Source organism: Berghia stephanieae, chromosome 15 (assembly GCF_034508935.2).
Source record: "Berghia stephanieae isolate SIO BIC M18660-M18661 chromosome 15, UCSD_Bste_1.3, whole genome shotgun sequence".
NCBI classification, from domain to species: Eukaryota; Metazoa; Mollusca; class Gastropoda; order Nudibranchia; family Aeolidiidae; genus Berghia; species Berghia stephanieae.
The window spans coordinates 26,356,551-26,384,172 of record NC_088374.1 but is presented as its reverse complement, the minus strand read 5'-3'; the positions used below and the strand labels follow the sequence as shown (position 1 = coordinate 26,384,172).

At 35.3% G+C, this 27,622-nt stretch overlaps 1 protein-coding gene across 1 annotated transcript in view; it reads left to right on the top strand.

The window, feature by feature from the left end:
* LOC144960489 (intermembrane lipid transfer protein VPS13A-like) overlaps positions 1–27,622 on the top strand; it is a 215,573-nt gene that overhangs the window by 154,949 nt on the left and 33,002 nt on the right. The window contains exons 61-73 of the mRNA XM_078893643.1: positions 1,947–2,033; positions 8,416–8,529; positions 9,579–9,665; positions 10,939–10,998; positions 11,272–11,409; positions 12,602–12,735; positions 14,974–15,106; positions 16,897–17,019; positions 20,775–20,887; positions 22,479–22,632; positions 23,532–23,666; positions 25,110–25,191; positions 25,601–25,670. Coding sequence (XP_078749769.1) covers positions 1,947–2,033; positions 8,416–8,529; positions 9,579–9,665; positions 10,939–10,998; positions 11,272–11,409; positions 12,602–12,735; positions 14,974–15,106; positions 16,897–17,019; positions 20,775–20,887; positions 22,479–22,632; positions 23,532–23,666; positions 25,110–25,191; positions 25,601–25,670 — 1,430 coding nt within the window. The remainder of the gene's footprint in view (positions 1–1,946; positions 2,034–8,415; positions 8,530–9,578; positions 9,666–10,938; positions 10,999–11,271; positions 11,410–12,601; positions 12,736–14,973; positions 15,107–16,896; positions 17,020–20,774; positions 20,888–22,478; positions 22,633–23,531; positions 23,667–25,109; positions 25,192–25,600; positions 25,671–27,622) is intronic.

The window sequence follows — 27,622 nt, the reverse complement described above, 5'->3', positions numbered from 1 at the left end:
TTTCGTTTCGTTTTATTTTCTCCCACAATCCACCCCCTATATCATCTTTGATACATTTATGTCTCCGTGTGTAATAATTTCATCTTTTTTTTTCTCTTATCTGTTTGGTTTTTTAAAAAATTATTATTATTGATAATTAATTCACTAATCTACATACTTTTTATTTTTGTATTTTGTTTCTTCAAATTTATTTATTTATGTATTTATTTATTCATTCATATATTTTATTTATTTATTTATTTATATATTTGTTTATTCTTTTATTGATATATATTTACCTACTTATTTATTTAATCATTCATTTTCAAAATTTATTTACTGATTTGTTTTCATATAATTATTTATTCATTTGTCCATTTGGGTCTACAAACGGCGTCCGTCTGCACCAAATTTCCATTGACAACGGCTGCCTGTGATGATTATTATAGTATAAAACTGTAGCTTCAAAATCCAGCTGTTGTATGTTACCGATCCAAGTGTGTCGGATGGCGAAGCAGAGGAGGAAGTTCAGAGTAACTATCAGTTGAAGTGGGAGGGTGGGAGGGTTATCGAAGAGCAAAGGAAGAATTTCTTGTGTTCTTTTTTGTTCTGCATTGAGTTGAGTTCTGATTGATGATTTTGATGGATTGTTGATTTGGCAAAGTTATTTGAGGCTGACTTTGATTTTAAAAAAATTTTCTTGTCTTTTATTTATTTATTTATTTATTTATTTATTTACTTATTTATTTATTTATTTATTTATTTATTTATTTATTTATTTATTTATTTATTTATTTACTTATTTATTTATTTACTCATTTAACTGATTGATTTCTTCTTTTTTTAAAATCTATTTGTTTATTTATTTATTTATTTTATTATTATTATTATTATTATTATTATTATTATTATTATTATTATTATTATTATTATTATTATTATTATTATTATTATTATTATTATTAATATTATTATTATTATTATTATTATTATTATTATTATTATTATCATTATAACTATCATCTTCATTATTTTCATTACTTTCTACCTTACGATATCCGTTGTGTATGTGTGCAACGTGTGTGTTGTGTGTTTTGTGTCTCTAGTATATTTTAGTTTTATATGTGTCTCTTTGTTTGTTTGTTTGTTTGTATATTTTGAATTTTGTGTGTCATTCTTCATACTTCCCCCCACAAACTGACGTTTTGTTTGTCTTCTTGTGAAACGTTTCTTATACTTTTTTTTATCAATCCTATGGATATAACTCGCAGGAAAAGGTAATTTTTTTTTTTTTTTATCAGTCTGAAAAATGATAAAAATCCTTTTTTTTTTGTTCCGTTATTAATGATTTTGTTTCATTTTATCATACATTTTTTGATGTTTAAATTTGTTTTTTGTTTTGTTTTGTCTAGTGTTACGGGCAGAATTGCTTTCATGATTCGTTTGTTTAATTAATTTTTTTAAAGCTTCACTTATACTCATACTTAATATATTAAATTAATTGTACCATGCGACCCACGTGGTAATCTGGTGATATATTCAGATATCATACCAGGTTGACAGGGTTGGTCACGTCATACATCGTATTTATTTTGATATGTTAATCCGATTATTGTTACTTTCATTGTTTTCACCACTGACACCGGAGAGGATTTGTGAAATGTAGCGGCTACGTTCACGATAACCCTGAATGTAGCCTATCTACTGAGGCCAGGCTAGGTTCACAACAAGATTGTGACATGGCCACCACTGCATTTTGTGAAAAAGGGAATCAACAGGCTCTTCTTCCTCTTCTGTAAAGAAGAAAGTAACCTCATCTCAAGATTTTATCCCTTCCTTCTTTCCACTCATGTCTATTGTCTGTATGGCTTGTAACACATCACTTAAAATCCAGACAGTCTTATTATTATTTTTTTATTATTATTATTGCTATCATTTTCATCAACCATGGACATACTCGACTTCAGGAATTGACCAGCTCTGCTCCTACTGAAAAGAAGAAATCAACGCCTTCGAAAGAAGAAAAAGTCAAGGAAGTGAAAAAACCTGGCAAAGTAGGTTGTGTCAAAAGGTGGAAGGAAGGTCAAAGGCCTTTCTTTAGCTGTGTAAATGTTGTCACTGACACTGACACTTGACATACATGCATGCTTTTCGTCAATCCTATTATCATCATTTTGTGTAATGCTTTATCTGGCTTTGGTTGTTGTAAAATAAATGTTGTTGTTTTTTTTTTCAATCCTCAGGTTGTGTATGAAACTTTCAGAATCTTGGTTGTTTTTTTTTCTCCTTCTTGTTTTATTTCTTGTTTTTATAAAATCAATTTTGAAATGAATATCCCAGTCTTTTTAAAGGTGAACTTTAAACCCTCTTTCTTTGACTGTTACAATCTTGAATGGTATGCCATCCCCCCCTCTCTCTCTCTCTCTCTCTCTCTCTCTCTCTCTCTCTCTCTCTCTCTCTCTCTCTCTCTCTCTCTCTCTCTCTCTCTCTCTCTCTCTCTCTCTCTCTCTCTCTCTCTCTCTCTCTCTCTCTCTCTCTCTCTCTCTCTCTCTCTCTCGGCACAATTTTAAAAAAATGAATTTGTGCCTATGACCACAAGGGGCTAGAAAATAAAAGGGAGTTACATTCTTTACTGCTTGACAAATCTTGAATTAGAGATTTAATTCTGAGGCTCTCATTAAACGATTATCTCTTCTTTCTTATTTTTTCTTCTTTTCCAAGATCTGAAATCTCAGTAAACATACCTGTCAAATTTCCTTACACGTGTTCATATCATTCATACTGACACGTGTTGTCCTTCGATGAGAGAAATGATCATTCGAAAGTTATCAAAGCTATATAGCCTTCCTCAGCAGTTTATGATGCAATATGATTATTCTCTGCTTTGTTTCCAATTTCTCGACAAAAACTAACCAAAAAATTCATGCCACTTCTCATGCCCTCAATAATAGGCTGATTTATCCACCATTCTTAAGTTGGAGTTCTCTTAACAAGTCTTGTATCGTATCATTTGTCCTATATTGGTGGTCTGCTCTTGGAATCTACGTCTGATCCCTATTTGTTCCCAGTTCCCCTATGTCTTACTTTTTCTTGGGTGCTTTAATTGCAATTCTAGAACTTTTTACTATACCATTTTCTTCCTTTTTACTGGCGTTGATATAACCTAAATGTGTTGCAAGCGCCGTAAACCCTTAAAAACAAACAAAATAGAACGTATCATTTGTCCCTGCTTTTCTCTTTTTTATTTTCTTTTATACTTGTCTTTTTTCTTTTTATCATTTTTTTTTCTTTTTGAATTTGTCATGGAGTTTTGGTTTTTTACTTGAATCCCCTGCATCATTCCTTTAGAATTTTATTTTCCTTTCGCAGATAGGAAAAACGTCTTTAAAAATCGGAGGTTTCATCTTTCTGGAACTTTTCATAATTATTATTTTGATCTGGGTTTCCTTTGTAGTATTATTATTATTATTACTTTTATTATCTTTGCTTCAAGTGTAGTTTGTTTGTATTGGATATGGTACCCATTGTCGTCAATTTTTAGTATACTCTGGAAAAAATCAACATGTACTTTAAATTTTGACCAGAAAGCTCGTCCTTCAAAGATCGATTGATTAAAATGACCCTCATCTTGTCAAAAACTCTCAAAACTGAAACTTCACCAAGTCCCAGGTTTGAGGTTGTTTTTTTTTTCCATGATGAGGGTCAATTTAATTTGATCGATATTTGAAGGACGAGTTTTCTGACCAAAATTTTGGATACATGTTTTTCAGAGCACAGCAGAATAAAGGTGATACACACGTGTAGATGAAACATGGAAAAGACCACTAAAATGAGGCAAATACAGAATAATTTGATAAAATCATGTGGGTTTTTAATGATGTTAGAAAGATTAATAGTCACATTCTGTCACGTTCTATTGGACACAACAAAGGGACAGAATCAATGACAAATGCATTCCCCTGTTATATTATAATACGATTTCAAACAAAGCAGAAAGAGAAATGAGTGGAGGTATTTGTTTTTAATCTAACCATCAGCGAGTGGGTAACTGGAACCATTAGATCTGATGGAGAGTATTTTTCTTTAGACTGTCGTCCTATCCAAAGGATAGAAGAAAAAAATGTATACTTTCTGTTTAACACTTCAGAAACTGGAATTAAATCTGCCCCCCCACAGGCCTCATGGCTCAAAATGATTTACTTTTTTAAAAAGGTTATTTCTCTTTTGTCCCTCGATAGAACTGTAAAATGAAAGTAGAAATGTTAAATATTGCATGTTTGTTGTGAAAATAAAATGTCTATGTGTCTTTATATATTAATATAATTTATAATGTGCTTTGCATGTCAGATGTAACAAGACCTACCAACTTGAATCTTTATTTTTGAAGATATTATTTTACATAACTACATGTAGCTTTATACATACTCAATTTGCCTTCAGCATGAACGAATTGTGCTTTAAAGTATCAAAAATTGTCAAATTTTCATTTTTAAAAATTTAAAGCTCTCAACATGGATCACAAATTTTAGAACTTTGCAGTTTTTAAATTTCAGATTTCAGGGATACAAGATTTTCACAGTTCCGCGGTTTCATTTATGTCTGTGGATTATTTTTTTCAATATTTAACTACTATAATGGATGTAATTATGATAACAAAACAGTCTCATTCCGCGACCCACTATTTTGGTGGAAAATTTTCTCACTTGGATCCCTGTATTCTTTATGGTTGGCGCTGAAGAAACCAATGGTCTGGTTGTATTTCAGCGGCGTCCTCATTGGGCGCGGGCCCATGTCAGTCAGGCCTTGAAATCATTTAGGTGTGGTGCCATGATGACCAGTTCATCCAGCCCATTCCACTCCGAGATAGTTCTAATGAAGAGAGAATTTCTGTAGTTTTGTGTTCTTGTCTGTGGGATTTTGAAGCAGTTCGAATTGTTTGTGGCGTACCTCTCAATGGGATTTTCGGTTATGTGGTTGGCAAAAGTGAGTGCTCGGATTTTTCCTTTTTTTTGGTCGTGTTTTTGTATTTATTTATTTATTTATTAATTTTGTTGGGTTTTTTTGTGTTTTTTTTTTTTTTTGGGGGGGGGGGGGGGGGGGTAAAAGTTAGTAGGTCTGTATAATATGCACCTAATTTTATCGCCGCTCAAACTCAGTAACTTTCTCCTTACCAGCTATAGGAAAATCGTCCCATTCCTTTCAATTCATCCAACAGTTTTCTCATTCAGATTTCTCTTTGTCCATCACAAAATTTGAAGAAATATTTTTGTCATAGTTATAAGAACGTAATGTCGTGTAGTTGAGCTTGTTTTGATAAAGATCTGAACAAGTGTGTATGAAAGGTACCAGACAAAGCTAGAAAGAAAAATACAAGAGAAAAAAAAAACATCCCAAAAAATCAGTCGACCTCAACTGGGGATGGTTTTTTTCTTGTATTTTTCTACTTTAAGCGTTCTTGCTTTGACTGGCGTCACCTTTCATACACACTTGGTCAGATCTTTATCCTACACCCTGTGCCTGCTCTCTCGTTTCTTAATTTGAGCTTGTTATTATGTTGAACAAAATTATGAGTTTGAGATTTAGAAGAGTTTTAAAAAATCTATTTTTAGGTTAGATAGGTATGAGGTTTTGGGGAAAACTTTGAAAATAGTCGGCAAGGAGTGAGTTACGACGCAGATATGTCACTCTCTGAACTTTGCAGCTAAAGGAGAAGGTCAAGGTCAAGGCCAACTCCTCTTGCTGTTTCCTCTTTATCCCCTTTAATATTTTTTTTTCTCATCCATTAATCATGTCTTTTTTTTTTTTTTTTTTTTTTTTGTTTGTTCTGGTTTAAGCATAAGTTTTCACCGTGGCCCTGGCTTGAATCCTTCACCGGAAGGAGAATGGTCAGGTTCATGTTTCTCTGTCAGTTGTTTTTTTAAGGATTATCTTTCAGTGATGTATGATGATGTATTTTTTAAAGATATTTTTATTATTTCAGGCTATCCTTTATTTTTGTTTATGATTTTTTTTTAAACACCCTATATTTCCAATTGACCGTCTTTATTTTATTTGCATTTTCAAACATTTGTTTCGGTTCGTGAAATTTTTTAGACTTTCAATTCTCTTCTTTTTTTTTTTTTAACTTTTTTTTTTCTATTTTTTTTTTTGAACTGTCTTAAGTTCACATGAATGATGGACAATCAAACAAATTCGTCTTCATTACCATTCATATAGAACACATTACAGTTTAAGTTATGTCTCTCTGCAATAGAATTAATGGGATATTCTTGTTTTGTTTTGATGTATTTTTTTTGTTGTTTCCACACTTTTCTTGGTTTTCTTTCTTACTTAAATTTTTTATTTTTTATTTTAGTTTACAAATGATGACATTATATTTTTCTGATTTAGCCACCCAGCTACTACACCTCATTATTTAGTATTGTTACTAATACGATGCAAAAAGTCACTAAAACGAGACAAGAAAGCTACGATGCAAACCTATTAACAATGATGTTCTCCATTTTCACATATTATACAAAAACTGTGTTATTCCAGAGATGCCAACTAGTTCGAAAATTTAAAATTTTAAATGTAAAAATGTTGGCAATATGAAAGAAAAAAAATGAAAATCCTCAAAACTACCGGGAGGAGAGGGGGGGGGGGGGGGGGGGGGGGGGGGGGTAAGCAAATTACCATTTTCCTTGTATTTTAGAGTATTTATACAGTGTCCTGACATTGTGAACAGTGAATTTTACTAATGAAAAGGGGACAGCACTTGATTGCAGTTTCTTGCAAATTGCCATTTTCCTTGTATTTAAGAGTATTCATACAATATCATGACATTGTGAACAGTGAATTTTACTAATGAAAAGAGAACAACACCGGATTGCAATTTGTTGGGGTTTTTTTTAAAACTTTGTTGTTGAAATTACTTTTTTTTTCTTTCTCCTAACTGACACATTTGTGATTTTCGAGTTGGCGTCTCTGATATTACCATATTTTCCACTCCCACACTAATACAACTGACTCGCATAATATTACGACCTTATCCTCGAAAACACTTCTTTTCTTTTCAAAAACTTCTAATCTTAATAAATGTCTACTTACCTATCGCTGTATATAACGACCATCTGTATCTATGTTGTATTATTATTATATATGAAGTATAAGCAAAACTCATTATCATTATTATAAATGGAAAATCAGATATAAAGTAAATATTTTAAAATTCTGATTTTTTAATTTTTTAAAAATATTATTATTATTATTATAAATGGAAAATCAGATATGAAGTAAATATTTTAAAATTCTGATTAAAAAAATTTTTGTTTACTATTATTATCATTATTATAAATGGAAAATCAGATATAAAGTAAATATTTTAAAATTCTGATTTTTTAATTTATTTTTTTTACAAATCTGTCCTGTTGAGTATAAGTAAAATGAAATGTTTGAAATAAATAAATAAATGAATAAATGAATAAATAAATACAGACCTGCCAGTTGCTATGAAATTTTTTTTTGAAGTACGAGTTTTTTCCCCCCACCCCGACTACAGAGTTCCATTAGTACCTTTTATTCAAATAACTTGTTTAAATGGAACGTTTTGGAGGACACTGGGAGTAATGATTTAGAAATAGTATTGATCCATTTTTTTTTTTAAAGCAATTTTTAATTTATAAGATAAGTTAGTGACTTCTCTTATTTTCCCTCTGAGAAGGATGAATTTGTTAAAATTTCAAGCAGCTAGGTCTGTAAATAGTGGAATTGTATTATTATTATTATTATTATTATTATTATTATTATTATTATTATTATTATTATTATTATTATTATTATTATTATTATTATTATTATTATTATTATTATTATTGATTATGCCTTGACTAGCTTGACTTAAGGCCTTATACTTCCTAATAATCCGATCGGGATACCTCAGCGTAATTATAATTATAGATATAATTGAATAATTCAAATTTACATTCTTCTTAATTTATTTTCATACAAAGAATAACACTATAACTTTATTTTTCCTCTCGTTTCAATTTCTTCTGAATAATATAGAATAAAGACGATTGTTTCAGGTACCCTCAGAATGGTCTTTCATGGGTTTTTTTATCTGTATGTTCCTTAATTTACACTATGTAATTATTCTTACAGCCTACAATATTATTATACTATATATACCTATTACCAAATTTTACTTTACCACATTATATTTATATATATTATGTTTATGTATGAATCATTGTCGGCATTTTATAGGTCTGTACAAAAATTTCCTTTTGGATGAATAAAGTTCATTATTATTATTATTATTATTATTATTATTATTATTATTATTATTATTATTATTATTATTATTATTATTATTATTATTATTATTATTATTATTATTATTATCTACTTTCTTTCTTTCTCCGTCCTGTCTGTCCTCCACACCCATCCGTTCAGGTTCAGCTAAAGATTGGAGAGGGCAGCGAGTGGTCTGACAAGTTCTCTCTGGACACCGTGGGAAGTTCTGGTAATGTGGTCTGTAAGCACAAGGGAGAAGGTTACAATCTGGAGGTAATTGGCATATTCACCATTATTATTGTGTTATCATCATCATCTTCATAAGCATCATCATCATCATCATCATCATTATTGTCATAAGCATCATCATCATAGTCATCATCTTCATCATCATCATCACCATCTTCATCATCATCGTCATCATCATCATCATCATCATCATCCTCATAGTCGTCATCATCATAATCATCATCCTCATCATTATTATCATCATCATCATCATCATTATTGTCATCATCATCATCATCATTCTCATAGTCATCATCATCATCATCATCATCATCATCATTAATAAAAACTTGAGGTCAAGCAATGACCAATCAATCCTTGTCAAACCAAAGACATTTAATGTAATAAAATAGGTGAGCAATCAATCCTTGCAATTTTCAGCCCCTCCCCACTTGTGAAACTCGCATCATGTGAGATGCTTGGATTCGTTGACAACTTTCATAGCTCGCTTAAAGTTTTATCTTTTTACGTCATAAGTTGCTATACTATTATCATGTTTTGTTGTTGTTAAATGGAATTTGTGTCCCTTTTGTATTAAGTATTACACCTGTCTTATCTTTTATTGTATATCACTCTAAAGCGCTTAGAGCCTGTGACAACGTGGTAACATGCTATATAAATGCCAATTATTATTATTATTATTATTATCATCATCATCATCATCATCATCATCATCATCGTCGTCGTCGTCGTCGTCATCATCATCATCATCATCATCATCATCATCATCATCGTCGTCGTCGTCCTCATCATCATCGGTTTGTTGTTGTATTCTTCATTTCATTGCTAGCATTATCATTATCGCCATTGTCTTTGTTATTATCATTATTGTCACCATCATGATCCTTGTGGATTTTATGATGATGATGATGATGATATTAATGATAATGATGCTTTATAATATCACCCTGGTTCCTAATAAAATATCACCGTAAAATGAAATATGAAAAATATAAATGATACTTTTTATTTCATGTGCCAATGTGAAATAAAGACTGTGACCTTTGACCTTTGACTCCATTCTGTCCATCCAGGTTGGAGTCAAGATAGTGCTGTCATCCTCAGGTTTGACCAAAATTGTCACCTTCACCCCATTCTACATGATGCTGAATGCTTCCATTGTAAGTACTAACCTATATATACGATTGAAGACAATAAAAAAGCTCTTTTATGGGGACAATCAATGTCAAATTTCATCTCCATTAAATAGCAGGTTGTCCCAATTAAGTGACTAGGAATTGGAAAGGGTATGACTTTTTATAAAGATAGAATTAAATTGACGTCACTTAAGTCTTTGTTATTGTTTTTTGCCATCCATGTTTATGAGTAATTCTCACTTAACTGTATTATCCAGACTATAAAAGTTTATGGTTAAGCAGAGTTTGTGTGTTGTTCCGTTATACTTCCGGATGGCAATGTTGTGAACTCCTTGGCCTAGCGCATTCTATCTATAGAAAACATTCCGTTCCCAAGGAATCGTCCTAATGAAGCGACTGTCCCAATTAAGTGGTGACCCCATTACCGGCTTGGACTGTATTATAAATAAAATTTAAAAGAAATAAAATTCCCTTTATTCATCCCCAAGGGGAAATTTGTCTTTAGAGTCTATTCCAAGGGAAGACTGGAATAACCCAGGCGTAAGCCACAGAACAGCGCCGTAAAGTGAGCTAGGGAGATGTGACTTGCTCAAGACCACACAACGCAGCGGTGGGTGATTGAACTCGGTACCTTTCGGCTATGAAGCAAAGACCGTACCACTGAGCCACGCTGTCAGGAAAAGACTTTAAAGGCCTCTTTTTTGTACCTGCAGGGAGTGACTTTGTTAACATGGATATTTACATCTCTGACTGTCTGTATGTCCAACAAACAGTTATTGCATAAACTAGGTTTGTTAAATCTGGCAGAAAGTACCTTGTGATAGACCAACATCCTGTTCAAAAGGTAACCAGCAGTTGTTACTGTCCATTTAATGCTACAGAAACCATGATTTTAAAAAATGATAAAATAAATAGATAAATTCCCTTTTTTATTCATCCCAAAGTGGAATTTTGTCTTTAGGGTCTTATTCCAAAGGAAGGCTGGAATAACCCAGGCGTTAGCCCGCAGTGCAGCGCCGCAAAATGAGCTACGGCGAGATGACTTGCTCAAGGCCACACAACGAGGCAGGTAGTCGAACTCGGTACCTTTTGGGTACGAAGCAAAAACCGTAGCGCTGAGCCACGCTGCCCCATAAAGTCTAGCTATGTTAGTCTTACGGCTTTGAATGACAACTTTTTAAAACCTTTTTGACCTAAAAGTCTGACTTGGCTATTTTAATATTTCAATGCCTAATAATTCATATTGTTTGTTTTTCTTCTTTTTTTTTTTTTCTTTTTTTTTTTTTTCTATCTCTAGTTGCCGATCTGTGTCAAAGAGGAAAATCGCACCGAATGGATCAATGTGGAACCAGGGGAGGTAATAATATCTGTAAAACATTGTTAGTTCATTCCAAAGGTATTTCATTTTATTTGACTTAAACCACATGTAATAAATTAAACCTCATGTAATAAATTAAACCACATGTAATAAATCAAAGTAACATGTTTTTTTTTGGAATTATAATAGTGCCTTACAGCCATTTCGAATGTAAAAGGAAATATACAAAATTCGTGGAACTGAACAAGTCTATTTTAAATTTAACCTTTTTTTCTTTTTTCTTTTTCTCTCTCCGTTTTCTGTTTATTTCAGTGCAAGCCTTTTTACCCTGAGACCCCAGCTAAGGCCAAGAATGTCAAGGTTGTGGCAAAGGTCAAGGACTCTGAGCTTGTGACCTCTCCCTTCCAGGCCAACAAAGCCCACACCACGTTGTTGCAACTGAATGACAAGGTAGGAGAATTCAATGTCTGTATTTACACTTTTTAGTTCTGAAAGTATTTCCCTATCTGTATGTACTCAGTTTTGAATACTAACGAAAGAGTGAAAATGGAAAGGCTTTGTATGGGGAAAAAACAGACAATGGACGTTTCAGGTACAAACCCTTCGTCAGCACAACAATACACAAATAAACGTGGATGAATTTTGTGTATTGTTGTGCTGACGAAGGGTTTGTACCCGAAACGTCCATTGTCTGTTTTGTTCCCATACGAAGCCTTTCCATTTTCACTCTTTTGTTAGTATTTTACGATCACCGGCTTCAGGCAGCCCTTACCGTTTTGTTCTCAGTTTTGAGGTAGGTATGAAAATGATGCGACGTAATTGTTTGCGTAATCGGAATCTATTTACCAGAGACATTTACAACTACTGATCTCTATGGAAAAAAACAGGGTCCAATGCCTGAGTATAATAAAATAAAGAACAGCGATGGAAGCTATTTGGTCACATCTTTCGTCGAGAAGATAACATCCCAGCCCAAACTGCAATGACAGAATATTTGCTTCATGGCAACAAATATGTAGGGAGACCACCAACATCAATAGTAACTATCCTGAGCCAGGATCTCTCTACATACCAGAAATTTCTGGATTCAGATGAGGCCGAATTAATCTCTGAAGAACTATGAAATATTTGCAGTGCCTTCCGTACTAAAGTCATAACAAGATCTTAACAGCCTCAAAACTCTGGCCTAGGACCGAGACCAATGGAAACAATTAACAACATGGATGGAGAGAGCAGCTATACTCATCAACTATGACTGAATCACACAATAGTCTTCAACAGTCGTAACGTCACTTCCTTCCTAATGACGCATGGTAACTTAGTAACACTGGCTCTAAACTATCGGAACAATGGTGGACGCCCGTATGAAATATTTCCCTGGCGTGCATAAAAGCGTATCCAGAGGAAAAAAAACACAAAATTTGATCATGTTTTGACTTTTACACATTCTGATCACAAGGCATATGAAAAGTTCTAGCCAGCATGAAGAATAAAAAGTAATGATTTTCTTTGTTTAAAACCAAGATGGCCACCGTTGCCGGACGGCGTGACATCAGACTACTAAATCCAATTCTCAGCAATCGTCAATTGGACTGCAAGGCTTTTACTACTAATAATAAAATTTCTTCCTTACCTCTTGCAGTATGGAGGTCTGAATGCCGACTGTCAAGTAAGGGAGAGTGCGATGATCACAACCTTCTCTCTGTACAAACCTGGGATGGCCACTGTGCAGGTGGTCAACCAGACAGCTGATTGCACTGTGTCTTTCCAACAAAGGTAACAATGACATTCTCAGGGAGAGAGAGAGAGAGAGAGAGAGAGAGAGAGAGAGAGAGATTGCTTTATCTTTTTGTGATATGTGTTTTTCTTTGTAAATTATCTTGACATTATAATATAGATTATTTTTTTATTGTAGTGCTTTTTTTTTTAGTAATGATTCGAGTCTATCCCTTTTGGTATCAGGTAGGAATTTAAAGTAGTTTCATTATGTCTTTGGTGCAGCTATGTGCTCTTGTGGTATGACACTCACTTTCGGATCGGAAGGTCCTGGGGTCGAGCCTTGCTTGGTGTATAGTTGAGTCTTTGGGACAGCATGGCTCAGCGGTATGGTCTTTGCTTCGCACCCGAAAGGTACCGAGTCCGAATACTCGCTGCGCTGTGTGGCCTTGAGAGCAAGTCACCTAGCCTTAGCTCACTTTGCGGCGCTGCACTGCGGCTGACGCCTGGGTTATTCCAGTCTTCCCTTGGAATAGACCCTAAAGACAAATTTCCCCTTAGGGATGAATAAAGGGAATTTATTTATTTTATTTTTATTTGGAAAAGACTCTTTACTCACATTCTCTCACTGTGCTCAGATGTGAAATGAGTACCTGGCCGTTGACAGTGGTGTCTCTGTCTTTTAAAAAAAAAATTATAATATATCGCCTAACAGGCGTCATGTCTTGTTTTATATATGTTACGTGTTCCTATTGGTCAGGGACCCTTTGTAAAGCGCATATTTAGTGGATATTATGCTATTTAACCCTCTCCTTACCAGCCATTTTCAGGATTTTCCCCAAAACTTCACACCCAACTAACACAAAAATATGTTTTTATCACTCAAACACAATAGCAGTAAAGTTGTTGCGATACAGAATGTCTTTAGCAAAACGTGCTCAACAACACACTGTTCATTTTCTTTAAATTATGTTATGATGTACAAAGGAAATTTTAATAAGAAAAATTTTGGTTGTATCGTAATGAATGTGACGATTTTCCTATAGTTGGTAAGGAGAGGGTTTAAACAAAAAGCTCAAGTTATATCATGCATGCTCATTGTTGTGTTTCTAACTTGTTCCTCATATCACCTACTCCGTGCAAGAATTGTGTATTGTGAATGACAAAGAGTGTAATTTATACCATAAATGATACAGTGAAAATTGTTTTAAGCTATGTGTAGTTAGAAATAGGAAACAGTTTATTGTCAACTTTTGTGAAAAAGATTGAAAAATGCCAAACTTGCTGATAACATGAAATATATGTTACAGTGAATGACATAATTAGTCGGATGGTGAAAAGGTTTGAACTGAGATATTGCCAAGTTTAGTTAGAAGGTCAATTTTTATCAAAAATGACTTCTTGTCATAAATGATTAAATCAACCCTTTTTGTAACATCTTCGGGAAATATCTAAGCATGATTTCACTTCTAAATATTTTTTACAGCTAGTCAACTGGAAAAAGTATGAAATTTGAGAAAAGTTACTGAATACATTTCCCATACGACTGACTATAACTTCATGAAAAATCACTCGATTTACTTCAAATAAAGATTGAAAATGCTCTGGGGAGCATATGCTTTCAGAAAATGGGGGGAAAAAAATGCAAATCCAAAATTTTCACCTGCCGATTGATTATGTCGTGCACTGTCACTGATATCTCTTTTTAGAAATGCAAAAGGCTAGATAGAACGTAATGGCAATGCTTTCAGTGCCTCTGCACGTTTCGTGTGCAACAAAATTCAATTTGAAAGCCGCGAGTAGTTCTGATTTGGTAACAAGAAAAAAAATATAAACTGCCTGAAAACTTTTGAGTTGTTTTGTCAAGCATGTGTTATGTAGACTTCAAGTATTGTTAATTGCTTTGATATCAATAATGTTTGTTGTTGAGTTGGTGTAAATTTGTATTGTAAGGATGATGTTTTGCTATTGTTCAACGCCAATGAGCACTTTTGTGGATAGTACGCGTTATATGAATACATTATTATTATTATTATTATTATTATTATTATTATTATTATTATTATTGTTATTATTATTATTATTATTATGATTATTATTATTATTATTATTATTATTATTATTATTATTAATATTTTTATTATTATTATTATCATTATTATTATTTTTATCATTGTCATTATTATTTTGTTGTTTTTTTTAGGAATGCAATCTTTGTTTGTTTGTTTGTTTGTTTGTTTGTTTGTTTGTTTCCGTCAAGAAGAAAGCAATAATAAAAATCCCCATTCTCATTCCCAGCGGCGTCTCGGACAAGGTCATCAGCCTGAAGCCCATGACCTCCATCCTGTACACCTGGGACGACCCCTGTGGCAAGAGGGACCTGCTGTGGAGTTGTGAGGCCAAGAAAAATGTCAAGGGAAAGATTGAGCAGGTAAGGCACGCAGAAATATCATTGATTGAGCTTTTATATAGCGCAATATCCACTAAATGTGCTCAAAGCGCTTTACAAGGGGTCCCTGGTCAACAGCAACATTTAACATGTAGGACGGGACATGACGATATTACAATTTTTTGGACAGAGACAACGCTGTTAACGGCCAGGTACTCATTGTACACCTGAGTACGGTGAGAGAATTTGAGTAAAAAGCCTTTTCCAAAGACTCAACTATGCGCCAAGCGCGAGGCTCGAACCCAGGACCTTCCGATCTGAAAGCGAGTGTCATACCACTAGACCACATAGCCGCACGATTGGGGGGTAAGGGGGGGGGGTGTTACCTCCCATTGTACTAAATTTGGTGACCAATTATTCTTTTATTTCAATCTTACTGTTCTCATGATATATCTAATGTAAATGTTGCTGCTCGAAGCTCGAAGAAATAAGTATTAATGTGAAATTGAATGGAAGCTTCAATTTAATTACAAAAACAGATCAAATGAACGTTTCGGGTTTCCCCTTTATCAACAAAACAGGGTGAATGAAAGCACCTTTTAGAAATATCATCTTGTATTCTATTTTAATTCGTGTTTCCTTGCAAAGGAGCATACTATTTCCTGCCAACCAATGTTTTGTTTATTCATCTTAACTACGCCACTACCACATTATCTCATTCATCTGTGGTGTTTCATTCATCCTGTTTTGTTGATAAAGGGGAAACCCGAAACGTTCATTTGATCTGTTTTTTTGTAATTAAATTGAAGCTTACTTTGAATTTCACATCATGATATACCTGAGAAGTATTTCAACAGAAGTTTTTTTTTTAAATGTTATAAATACGAATAATTAAGATATATCATGGTTAAATGAAATCAGAATGCAGGTTACAATTTTCTCTATCTAGGTGGGGTTCCTGACCTCCCATAGTGGGCAGGGAGGTACATACTGTGTCTTCTATCCCCCTATGTCTGGGTGGGGTTCCTGACCTCCCATAGTGGGCAGGGGGGTACATACTGTGGCTTCTATCCCCCTATCACTGGGTGGGGTTCCTGACCTCCCATAGTGGGCAGGGAGGTACATACTGTGTCTTCTATCCCCCTATGTCTGTTTTCCAACATGCTTTCTGTCTTTGTCTTGGAATGAGATTACTTGGTTTTGTCCTGGCCCTGGCCGGATACCCTGGCTGAGAGGGAAACAGTCAAATGTATAGTTAGTTTTGGGAGATGATATTTTTTTCCTTGTAAATCATCTCTCTGTTATGCACTGTATTCTGTTTTGTTTACTTATTATATGATTTGTAAATATTTGAGTGTATTCCTCTTAGTGGGGACCTGTGTTTGTGTCTGGATGAGACTTTTAGTGATCTCAAACTAAGTACTTTGATAGTGTGCTCTTGGAATCTACAACTGTTGCCTATTTGAACCAATTCCACTTTGTCTTACCTTTTTCTTGGATGCTTTAATTGTAATTCTAAAACTTTTTACTATCCCATTTTCTTCCTTTTACTGGCGCTGATATGACCTTAATGTGTTGCAAGCGCCGTAAAACCCTTAAAAACAAAACAAAACAAACAATTTTCTCTTTCAATACATAATTTGTTAATTTCAAGGACACTTGGAACGGCCGAGAAAGTAGTCCATCAGAGCCACTGGGCCCATGGAGCCTGAGTTTATCCCAGTTTCTATAGCGTGAAATTATTTTTTGTCAAAACAAAATTTTTACTTGTTTTTTGTTTTGTTGTTTTTTCTATTTTCTTAAGTTAATGTTATCGTTGTTGTTGTTGCCAGGATGGTGTGGAAATGTTCCAGGCAAAGAAAGGCGTGGACATGTACTGGGTATCCTTCCTGGATGGTATGCAACGAGTCCTCATGTTTACACCCGAACATGCTCTGGCTCTCATGGCTCATGGGGTGAGTATGAGTAAGGGAGGAGAGAAGGGAGGGAGGTTGATGAAGTACAATGACCCCCTCGTGTTTACTCCCAAACACTGGCTGTCTCTCGTGACTCATGGGGTGGGTAAGGGAGGAGAGAAGGGAGGGAGGTTGATGAAGTACAATGAGCCCCTCGTGTTTACTCCCAAACACTGGCTGACTCTCGTGGCTCATGGGGTGGGTAAGGGAGGGAGGTGGATGAAGTACAATGAGCCCCTCGTGTTTACTCCCAAACACTGGCTGGCTATCACAGCACATGAGGTGAGGGAAGGGAAGGCAGGAGAGAAGCGGGAAGAGAAAGGGAGGGAGGTTCAAAGAGAGAGAGGGGAGGGGAGAAGAGAGAGAGAGGTTGTTAACATTTCAACAAATGAGAAAAGGGTTGTACTTAACCCACCCCATCCCTCTCATACATCCATACCTTTCCCTAATATTGACGTGTTTTTGTAGGTGTGTTGGTGGATGGATGTGTTATCGGGAATTCTTGAATAGAAATGAGAATTTCTGAATGAATCTGTGTCTTGTTTCAAATCTTGTATGTATATTTTGTGATCATCATTTTCGTTCATTAATTGGGAGAGAAAAAAAGAAAGAAGAAAAAGCAAAGCAACCTTTTGTCCTTTTTGAATGTTGGTGTCCTAATCGGTGAGAATTGATTGATATTTTGTGTCGGCAGACAACAGAACAGGCATTGTGCTACAGAGTGGTATGACTATCAGCTATCATACAACCAGCACGCTAGCCTTATTGCTAATGTCAAACGCCGGTGGCTTGTTAATGTTTCAAAGGAGATATGAATTACCCTTGCTATGATACAACCAGCATCAAGCCTTGCCACTGATTTCAAACACTGATTGTTTGTTAATGTTTAAATGTCGATACGAATTCTCCTTGTTACCATACGACCAATATCAAGTCTTACCACTGATGTCAAACACTGGTTGTCTGTTATAGTTAGTTGTTTGTTATAGCATCAAATCTTACCACTGACTTCCCATTGCTATGATACAACCAGCATCAAACCTTACCACTGACTTCCCATTGCTATGATACAACCAGCATCAAATCTTACCACTGACTTCCCATTGCTATGATACAACCAGCATCAAGCCTTACCACTGACTTCCCATTGCTATGATACAACCAGCATCAAATCTTACCACTGACTTCCCATTGCTTATCATGCTTAGCCAAAATGCTCACAACATCTGCCAGCCGGATATTACACACCAGCACACAAAATATGTGTAACCTTGAATGTTTATAGTCTAATTGATAGAATATAGCAAGAACTACTCGTAAAAATGGCTGGGTAAAAACCATAACAAAAGAACTGAATGACATCAAATTCATTCCTTCTATAGCAATATAAGAGTCTTCAACTCCTGTCTTTGAACGAGTTCCCAATACTGCTGCTTGGGGTGGGGTTCCTGACCTCCCATTGTGGGCAGGGAGGTCAATTACTCTTCTATCCACCTATTTCTGTTTGGGCACAGAAATGGCCTAAATGTGTCGCAAGCGCTATAAAACAAAACAAAACAAAACAAACCAGAGCTGCTGCCCAGCCTTGGTAATGTAATGTAAATGTTGATAAAGGGGAAACCCGAAACGTTCATTTGATCTGTTTTTTGTAATTAAATTGAAGCTTACATTCAATTCCACATTATTAATTATGCCCAGTCTTGGGAGTGTGACCGTGGCCTTCGTAAAGTTATGGCCTGATACTGACCAAAAAATGACGTCAAAATGCCAGTCTTTTGCCACAAAAGAAAACAAATCGTGAGTTGTATTCAATAGTTCAACCAATGAAATAACTTTTTTCCATGAGCTCTACTAACGACAACTCACTAGGCGGTGCAAAAAACAAATAATGACGTCAAAATGCCAGTCTTTTTGGGTTTAAGTGTCAAGCTATAACATAACGATGGCTACGGTGTGACAGTGGTGCCAACCTTACATAAAAAATTGCTATTTTTATGCATTTTCATTCATTCATTGTTCACATTTTGCTGAGGATTGTACGTACGTACATGGATCTGGAAGTTGATACGATTTATATTATACACTATAAGAAAGTGTAAGCTTATTCATAAATTTAAATATTGATTATATTATTGCTGGTATGGTCTAATACGCTTCAAGAGTCGTAACGTCACTTCCCTCGTAATGACGCATGATAACTTAGTTAACTGGCTGGCTCTAAACTATCGGAACAATGGCGGACGCCCTGATGAAATATTTCTCTGACGAGCTAAAAAGCGTATCCAGAGGGGAAAAAAAACATTATAAATCTGATCATGTTTTGACTTTTACACATTCTGATCACAAGACATATGAAAAGTTCTAGCCAGCATGAAGAATAAAAAGTACCGATTTTCTTTGTTTAAAACCACGATGGCCGCCGTTGCTGGGCGACGTGACATCAGACTATTGAATCCAATTGCCCATCATCAGATTTAGTGCTAATTATCGTTTTTGCAGAATTGTACACATTTTTTTTTCAAAATCTTACTCATTTTGGCTCTCCATTGTACACATTTACATGGGCTAGGGTTGGCAGCACCGGCGTGATATGGGAAAGAGTTTAACATTTCAAACGCTAGAGGCTCCCATAGTGGGCAGGGGGGTACATACTGTCTCTTCTATCGCCTTATATCTGTTTTCCAACATGCTTTCTGTCTTTGTCTTGGAATGAGATAACTTGGTTTTGTCCTGGCCCTGGCTGGGAGGGAAACAGTCAAATGCATAGTTATTGTTTTGGAATATGATATTTTATTCCTTGTAAATCATCTCTCTGTTATGTATTATTATATTTGTAATTTTGAATATATAATGTAAACATTTGAGTGTATTCCTCTTTGTTGGATTTTGTGCTTGTGTCCGGATGAGACTAATAGGTGATCTCAAACTAAGTACATTGGTAGTGTGCTCTTGGAATCTACATCTGATCCCTATTTGTTTCCAGTTCCCCTATGTCTTACTTTTTTCCCCAGTTCCCCTATGTCTTATTTTTTCTTGGGTGCTTTAATTGTAATTCTAGAACTTTTTACTATCCCATTTTCTTCCTTTTTACTGGCGCTGATATAACCTAAATGTATTGCAAGCGCCATAAAACCCTTAAAAACAAAAACAAACACATTTTTTTCAAAATCTTACTCATTTAGGCTCTCCATTGTACACATTTACATGGGCTAGGGTTGGCAGCACTGGCGTGATTTATTTGGGAAAGAGTTTAACATTTCAAACACTGGAGGAGTTCAAGAATCTTTGTATTACTACATCCCTCCAATAACCTCACGCATGTTATTTCTTATCAAAATGTGTTACTATACTTTACAATCATTGCTTCTCTAATCTAACCATTTGACATGAAGAATTATCATTGTAGTCTGGATAGTCAAAATCTATTTTTTTTTTTTTTAATATATATATATATATATATATATATATATATATATATATATATATATATATATATATATATATATAATATATATATATATATATATATATATATATAATATAAAACTAAATGAGAGAAGAAAAAAAAATTATAGAGCTGCTACATTTTTTTTTTTACAAAGCATAATAAGGGATGCCTTGTAATGTTTTTGTTATTACACTATAATTAAATCAGGCGTTTTCCCCAAATCAAAAGGTTATAATGTTGTTTTTTTAAATTATTTTTTAATTCTCTTTTTTGACAATTTATTTACTATCTATCTTTCCAATCCTAGGCTGGTCAACTAGAGCAGGCAGACACAGGACTCAAGCTGGGTATTCACGACCTTGGTCTGTCCTTGGTGAACAACGAACTGATGGTGGAAGTGGCCTACATGGGAATCACCAGGTAAAGCTAGTACAACTCATACCTACGAAACCCTTCCGCTTTTGGCAGAATCATTCCTATTATGGGACAGCGTGGCTCAGCGGTACGGTCTTTGCTTCGTACCCAAAAGGTAACGAGTTTGATCACCCACCGTGCTGTGTGGCCTTGAGCAAGTCACCTCGCCCTAGCTCACTTTGTGGCGCTGCACTGCGGCTGATGCCTGGGTTATTCCAGTCTTTTGGAATAGACCCGAAAGAAAAATTTCCCCTTAGGGTTGAATAAAGGGGATTTATTTATTATTTATTTATTTTATTTTATTTTATTTTTTTCACTCTTCCTTTTACCACATTTCCGCCATTGTCTCTAAAATTCCGATTTTCCAAAATTAATGATGATGATGGGTAAGAGGACAAAAATGGAGGGGGGGGGGGGATTAAAAAGGATTATTTAAAATAAATAATTACCAAAAGGGAGCTAAGTGGGAAAATAAATTGCCCCCCTTTCCCCCTTCCCCATTTCATTACCTAATATATGTGATATGTAGTTTTGCTAGCTTTGATAGAATGCTGTCGTTATGTGTTAGGTGGCAAATGTTGTGGTCATTTCGATACAGAATTATCCATTGTTAAGAAATTCCTATATTTTGTCTCCAATTCCTATTTTCTGTCCTTCTGATTCCACTTTTGGAATATGATGGGTTGGCATGTCTTTCAATGAGTAAAATGTGTGGCCCATCATTTCCAAAGAATACTGGGTAATGTAAATGCTGCTGCTCGAAGCTCGAAGAAATAAATAACAATGTGAAATTGAATGTAAGCTTCAATTTAATAAACAAAAACAGTTAATGTGGACGCTTCAGGTTTTCCCCTTTATCATCTTACTTACTTACTTACTTATCCGAACCAGCGACCACCTGATCTCTAGCCCTTCGGTCTTTTGCCATGACGTAGAAGTTAGATGTCTTTTGTAGTTGTTCCAGGTGACTATAAAGTGTGTTACTGATGCTTGGATTTGGTGGGAGGAATGTGCATCTCAGGTCTTCAAGAGGTTGACATTCAAGCATTCGGATCAACACTTTTACAACCATCAATTCCAGTATCCTTAGACACAGTGAAACAAATAATCAAAACAAATAAGAGAGAAGAATGGATGAACAGTTGGGCAATGAGCACCATGGGTAGATGTATGTTTTCCCATATGACCACTCCTGTAAAGACTGATTGCCTAAATAAGCTCAGAAGACACCAGCAAATCATCATCTTTCAACTAAGAACACAACACATACCGCTCAACAACCATTTAAGCAAAATTACAAAAGACACATCCCCTTCCTGCCCCCTATGTCAACACCCCAATGAAACAGTAACACACCACTTGCTTGAATGTCAACCCCTTTATCAACAAAACAGGATGAATGAAACACTGCAGACGAATGAGATAATGTGATAGTGGCATGGTAGAAAGTACTTTACGATAGGTTATCGCTTTATCCAAAGGGTAGCATCCAATTGCTGTTGTCCATTTGGGCTATAGGAAACTGGAATAAATTCTTACTCCACGAGGCTGATGGCTCTGAAGAACTACTTTTTTTATCTCTCGTGTTTGATTTCAGCTCTGGCGTGATCTGGGAGGAGAAGAAGAAACGTTACAAGGGTATGAAGGTGAAGGACAACATTGCCCTGGAGGCAGGATACCAGCGATACTTGATGGAGAAAGAGGCAGGAAAGAGGAAGGTGGGCCCATCGACGCTGGATAACAAGATGGAGGTGCGTTGTTGTTGTTGTTGTTGTTGGTCGATGGCCTGAATTTTATTTATGAATTGATTTTAATGTCATTGAAATGTGGAATAGATTTTTATCATTTAAATGATTGTCACCATTATCATTGTGATCATAATCAGAATCATTGTCTGGGTTGGGTTCCTGACCTCCCATAGTGGGCAGGGATGTACTTGCTCTGTCTTCTATCCCCCTCTATCTGTTTTTCAATTGCTTTCTGTCTTTTTGTCTTGGAATGAGAATACTTGGTTTTGTCCTGACCCTGGCTGGAGTCCATGGCTGGGAGGGAAAAAGTCGATTGTATAGTTATAGTTTTGGGAGGTGGTGTTCTTTTATTTTTAACATATGATTTGTAAACATTTGAGTGTATTCCTCTGAGTGGGGTCTTGTACTGGTGTCTGGGTGAGACTTTTAGGTGATCTCAAACAAAGTACTTTGATAGTGTGCTCTTGGATTCTACACCTGTTTCCTATTTGAACCAATTCCCCCTTGTCTTACCTTTTCTTGAGTGCTTTAATGGTAATTCTAGAACTTTTTACTAACCCTGTTTTCTTCCTTTTTACTGGCGCTGAAATGACCTAAATGTGTTGCAAGCGCCGTAAAACCCTTAAAAACAAACAAAATCATTGTCATCATCGCCATCATCATCATCATCATTGATTTTATTTGTTTTGTCATCATGATCATAATCGTCGTCATTGTTTTTTTATATCGTTATTATTATCATCATCATCATCTTCATCACGATCAGTTATTCATTAATATTCCCTTTAGCCTCTTCATGAAATCATGGCCACTACTCCTATCATTTATACCTTGTTAACCAACCCCCCCCCCCCCCCCCCCCCTATCCTTTCTATCTTTTCACTTCTTTCCCCGGATTCCAGGTGGACTTTGAGAACATGGAAATGACCAAGCCTCGGAATGTCAAAATCAGGAGGAGTTTTGAAGACGGAATCTGGGTGGAACTCAAGATGTCAGCCCATTCCAAACAATTCCACGCCAAGATCAACCGGCTACAGGTTTGTTCATTTTCTAAAACTCTTTCAGCGCCGAGGCTATAATATTCTCATTTCTGTCAACAACCATTTAAGCAAAATTACAAACGACACATCCCCTTCCTGTCCGCTATGTCAACACCCCAATGAAACAGTAACACACCACTTGCTTGAATGTCAACCTCTTGAAGACCTGAGATGCACATTCCTCCCACCAAATCCAAGCATCAGTAACACACTTTATAGTCACCAGGAACAACTACAAAAGACGTCTAACTTCTACGTCATGGCACAAGACCGAAGGGCTAGAGCTCAGGTGGTCGCTGGTTCGGATAAGTAAGTAAGTAAGTTAGTAAGTCACAGGATGGCTGACGCCTGATTGAGGCAGCATGAGAATGACAAGCTAAGACAAAGCCATTGTTCCGATAGTTTAGAACCAGTGCGGCTATGTGGTCTAGTGGTATGGGTTCGGGTTCGAGCCTAGCGCTTGGCGCATAGTTGAGTCCTTGGAAAAGGCTCTTTACTCACATTCTCTCACCGTACTCAGGTGTAAAATAAGTACCTAGCCGTTAACAGCGTTGTCTTTGTCCGAAAAAATTGTAATATCGCCTTACAGGCGTCATGTCCCGTCCTACATGTTAAATGTTGCTGTTGACCAGGGACCCCTTGTAAAGCGCTTTGAGCACATTTAGTGGATATTGCGTTATATAAAAGCTCAATTTTAAATTTAGTTACTATGCGTCATTACCAGGGAAGTGTGATGTCACGCACGACTGTTGAAGCCTATTAGACTCCAGCACAACCTGACACCCAACACTGCAGAATCGGGATGCCTCCCAAATGTTTTTAAGAGAATTGTTTCCATCGGTGTGACTGACAGATTTAATAACGTCGGCGGTCTGTGAAATTGAAAGGGTTTGGTTGGTTGGTTTTGTTTGTTTTTTTTCTCGTATTCAATATGGATGTCAAATATAGAGTAATCTTCCTTAAAAGGGGCTGACTACATAATGAAGAAGAAGAAGAAGAATGAGAGCTAATCAGCATTCAGTAAATTGTTTCAGTATATGTTTGTTCATTTGTTTTTGTTTTTTTTTATTATCATATATTACTATTATTATTATTATTATTATTGTTATTATTATTATTATTATTATTATTATTATTTTTATTATTATTATTATTATTATTATTACTATTATTATTATTATTATTGTTATTATTATTATTATTATTATTATTATTATTATTATTATTATTATTATTAATATTATTATTATTATTAATATTATTATTATTATTTATTTTTATTATTATTATTATTATTATTATTATTATTTTCATTATCATTTAAAAAAAAAATTAATTCATTTATTTTTTTTTGTTTTAAATTTTCTCATTTTAATTTTTTTTTTAAATGTATTAAAATTTTATTTTAGATTTCTAATATTTGAATCTTTGTCTCCTCAGCTGGACAACCAACTCCGACACGCTGTGTTCCCAACTGTTCTCTCCCCCATCCCCCCACCCAAATCAGTGGCAGCTGACAGCGGTAAGGATGGTGAAAGCCGTAGAAGTTGTCATAATAAAAAAAAACATAACTAAGTAAATAAAATAATAATTGAAATTCACCCTTTATTCATCCCCAAGGGGAAACTTGTCTTCTGGGTCTATCCCAAGGGAAAAACTGGAATAACCCAGGTGTTTTCTGCAGTGCAGCGCTGCAAAGTGACTCACTGAAGGAATTTCTTTATTCAATTTTAATTTATTAACTTGAGTTTCAGAGAGAAAAACGTTTTCCCCTCGCGCTTATTTTCTCCACTGACTATATTTAATCTCCCATTATTTTCTTCATTTTTCAATTTTTTCTTCCTCCCCCTTTCCCTTTCTCTCCCCCTTTGTCTCTACCATCCATCCCTGTGTCATATTTTCTTCCAATCCATGGGTGACTGGCCACACAGTACCGAAGCCTTTCGTGGAAATGTCTCTAATCATGAATTTCCAAGAACACAGCAGTCTGGTCCAAATCAAGTAAGTGGGTGGACTCCGTGTCAAGGTCTCTTTTCAACTAGTGTCAAAGGTCAAAGGAAATGATTTGTTGCCAAAAAAAAATTAATTTTTTAAAATGGTGAATTCCTAAAAAATTCTATAGATAGTATGCGCTTGGCTAAGAAGCTCACAACATTGCCATCTGGAAGTATAATTGACCAACACACAAAACTGTGTGTAACCTTGAACATTTATAGTCTGGTTAATACAGTTTAGTGAGAATTACTCATAAACGCGGATGGCAAAAAGCAATAACAAAGACCCAAGTGACGTCAACTTCGTCCTATCTATCCACATAGAGAGAGAACAATCTTTCTAAATAGAATGGTCGCATCTTGATATTTTATTTGTGGTTTCTATGGCAACAGCAGCCATCTTCTGATTTGAAGATTTTAAAAGAAAATATTTTGGCGATTTTATTCTTCATTCTCAAATTTCGTTTGGTTAGAACTAGAGTTAAATGTTATTTGTGATTTAATATATTGTTCTAGTATTATAGAGTAAATAATTCTTGTTACTTCATAAATTGCTAGAGTTATGAAATTTGATAAATGTATCGATTGAATCATAGAGTTATGAAATTTGATAAATGTATCGATTGAATCATTAAAATGTAATGAAATCATGGCCTTAGTAATCCTTTTAAATCTTTTTCCTTAAAAAATGAAGATTATAAAATAATATTTATTTGTAATTTATTTACAAATGCATATATGCAAAAGTAACTTTACCTATTATTGTTTGACACGTGTGTTAGAGCCAAGAATGTTATATCATCTAAAAGAGCATTTGTTAAACCACATGCGTGCTTAGGGTCATCTTGTAATCGGTCTGTCGATTTAGTTCTCAAAACAGAACTCTTTCGCACCAACGTGTCCAGATTGAACATTGCCATGTCATCTGTTCAGAAAAGTGAGTGGAGCAGGCACTTATGTTGGTAACAACAAGATATGAAGTGAGTAGAAAAGTGCCAGAAGACAATAGAGAATAAAAAATTTTTTCGCGGCGGTGGTGGGGTTTGAACCTGCGACCTTATTGGTACGACAACTCCGCCTGGCAGGTGAGAGCGTGGCTCTACCGTGTGAGCTATCCACGAACACAAAAATATTCGTTTCAAACCCAAAGTCATTTCTAGATCCCTCTCTCACCCACTTCTTGAGATCGCCGATTCGTTCACCACCATCGCGAAGTAATTTTGACCAGCAGTTAAGTTTAATAGCCAATATTCTCATCACAAACATATAACATAGAAACGATTGAGACATTGAGTATGCTCCGGTGTATGGGGTGAATTTTTAATTCAGAAAAGTGAGTGGAGCAGGCACTTATGTTGGTAACAACAAGATATGAAGTGAGTAGAAAAGTGCCAGAAGACAATAGAGAATAAAAAATTTTTTCCGCGGGGTGGGGGTTTGAACCTGCGACCTTATTGGTACGACAACTCCGCCTGGCAGGTGAGAGCGTGGCTCTACCGTGTGAGCTATCCACGAACACAAAAATATTCGTTTCAAACCCAAACTTTGGGTTTGAAACGAATATTTTTGTGTTCGTGGATAGCTCACACGGTAGAGCCACGCTCTCACCTGCCAGGCGGAGTTGTCGTACCAATAAGGTCGCAGGTTCAAACCCCATCACCGCCGCGAAAAAATTTTTTATTCTCTATTGTCTTCTGGCACTTTTCTACTCACTTCATATCTTCATGTCATCTGTTGCTGTTTACAAGTTATCTGGTGGTTTTTTTTTTGGTTTTTTAAAAATTATCTTGGTGAAATCAATTTGTAATTACTTTGATTTCAATTCTTTTATTCATGAAAACATGCTGAAACTGAGCCTTGAAAAGAGAGAGAGAGAGCAAGAGACTCCATCTACTTGGCCATAGTCATGCTAAACGGCCAGTGGCCGAGGTTCCAAAGCTTTTCAATGTTAGAGCTACC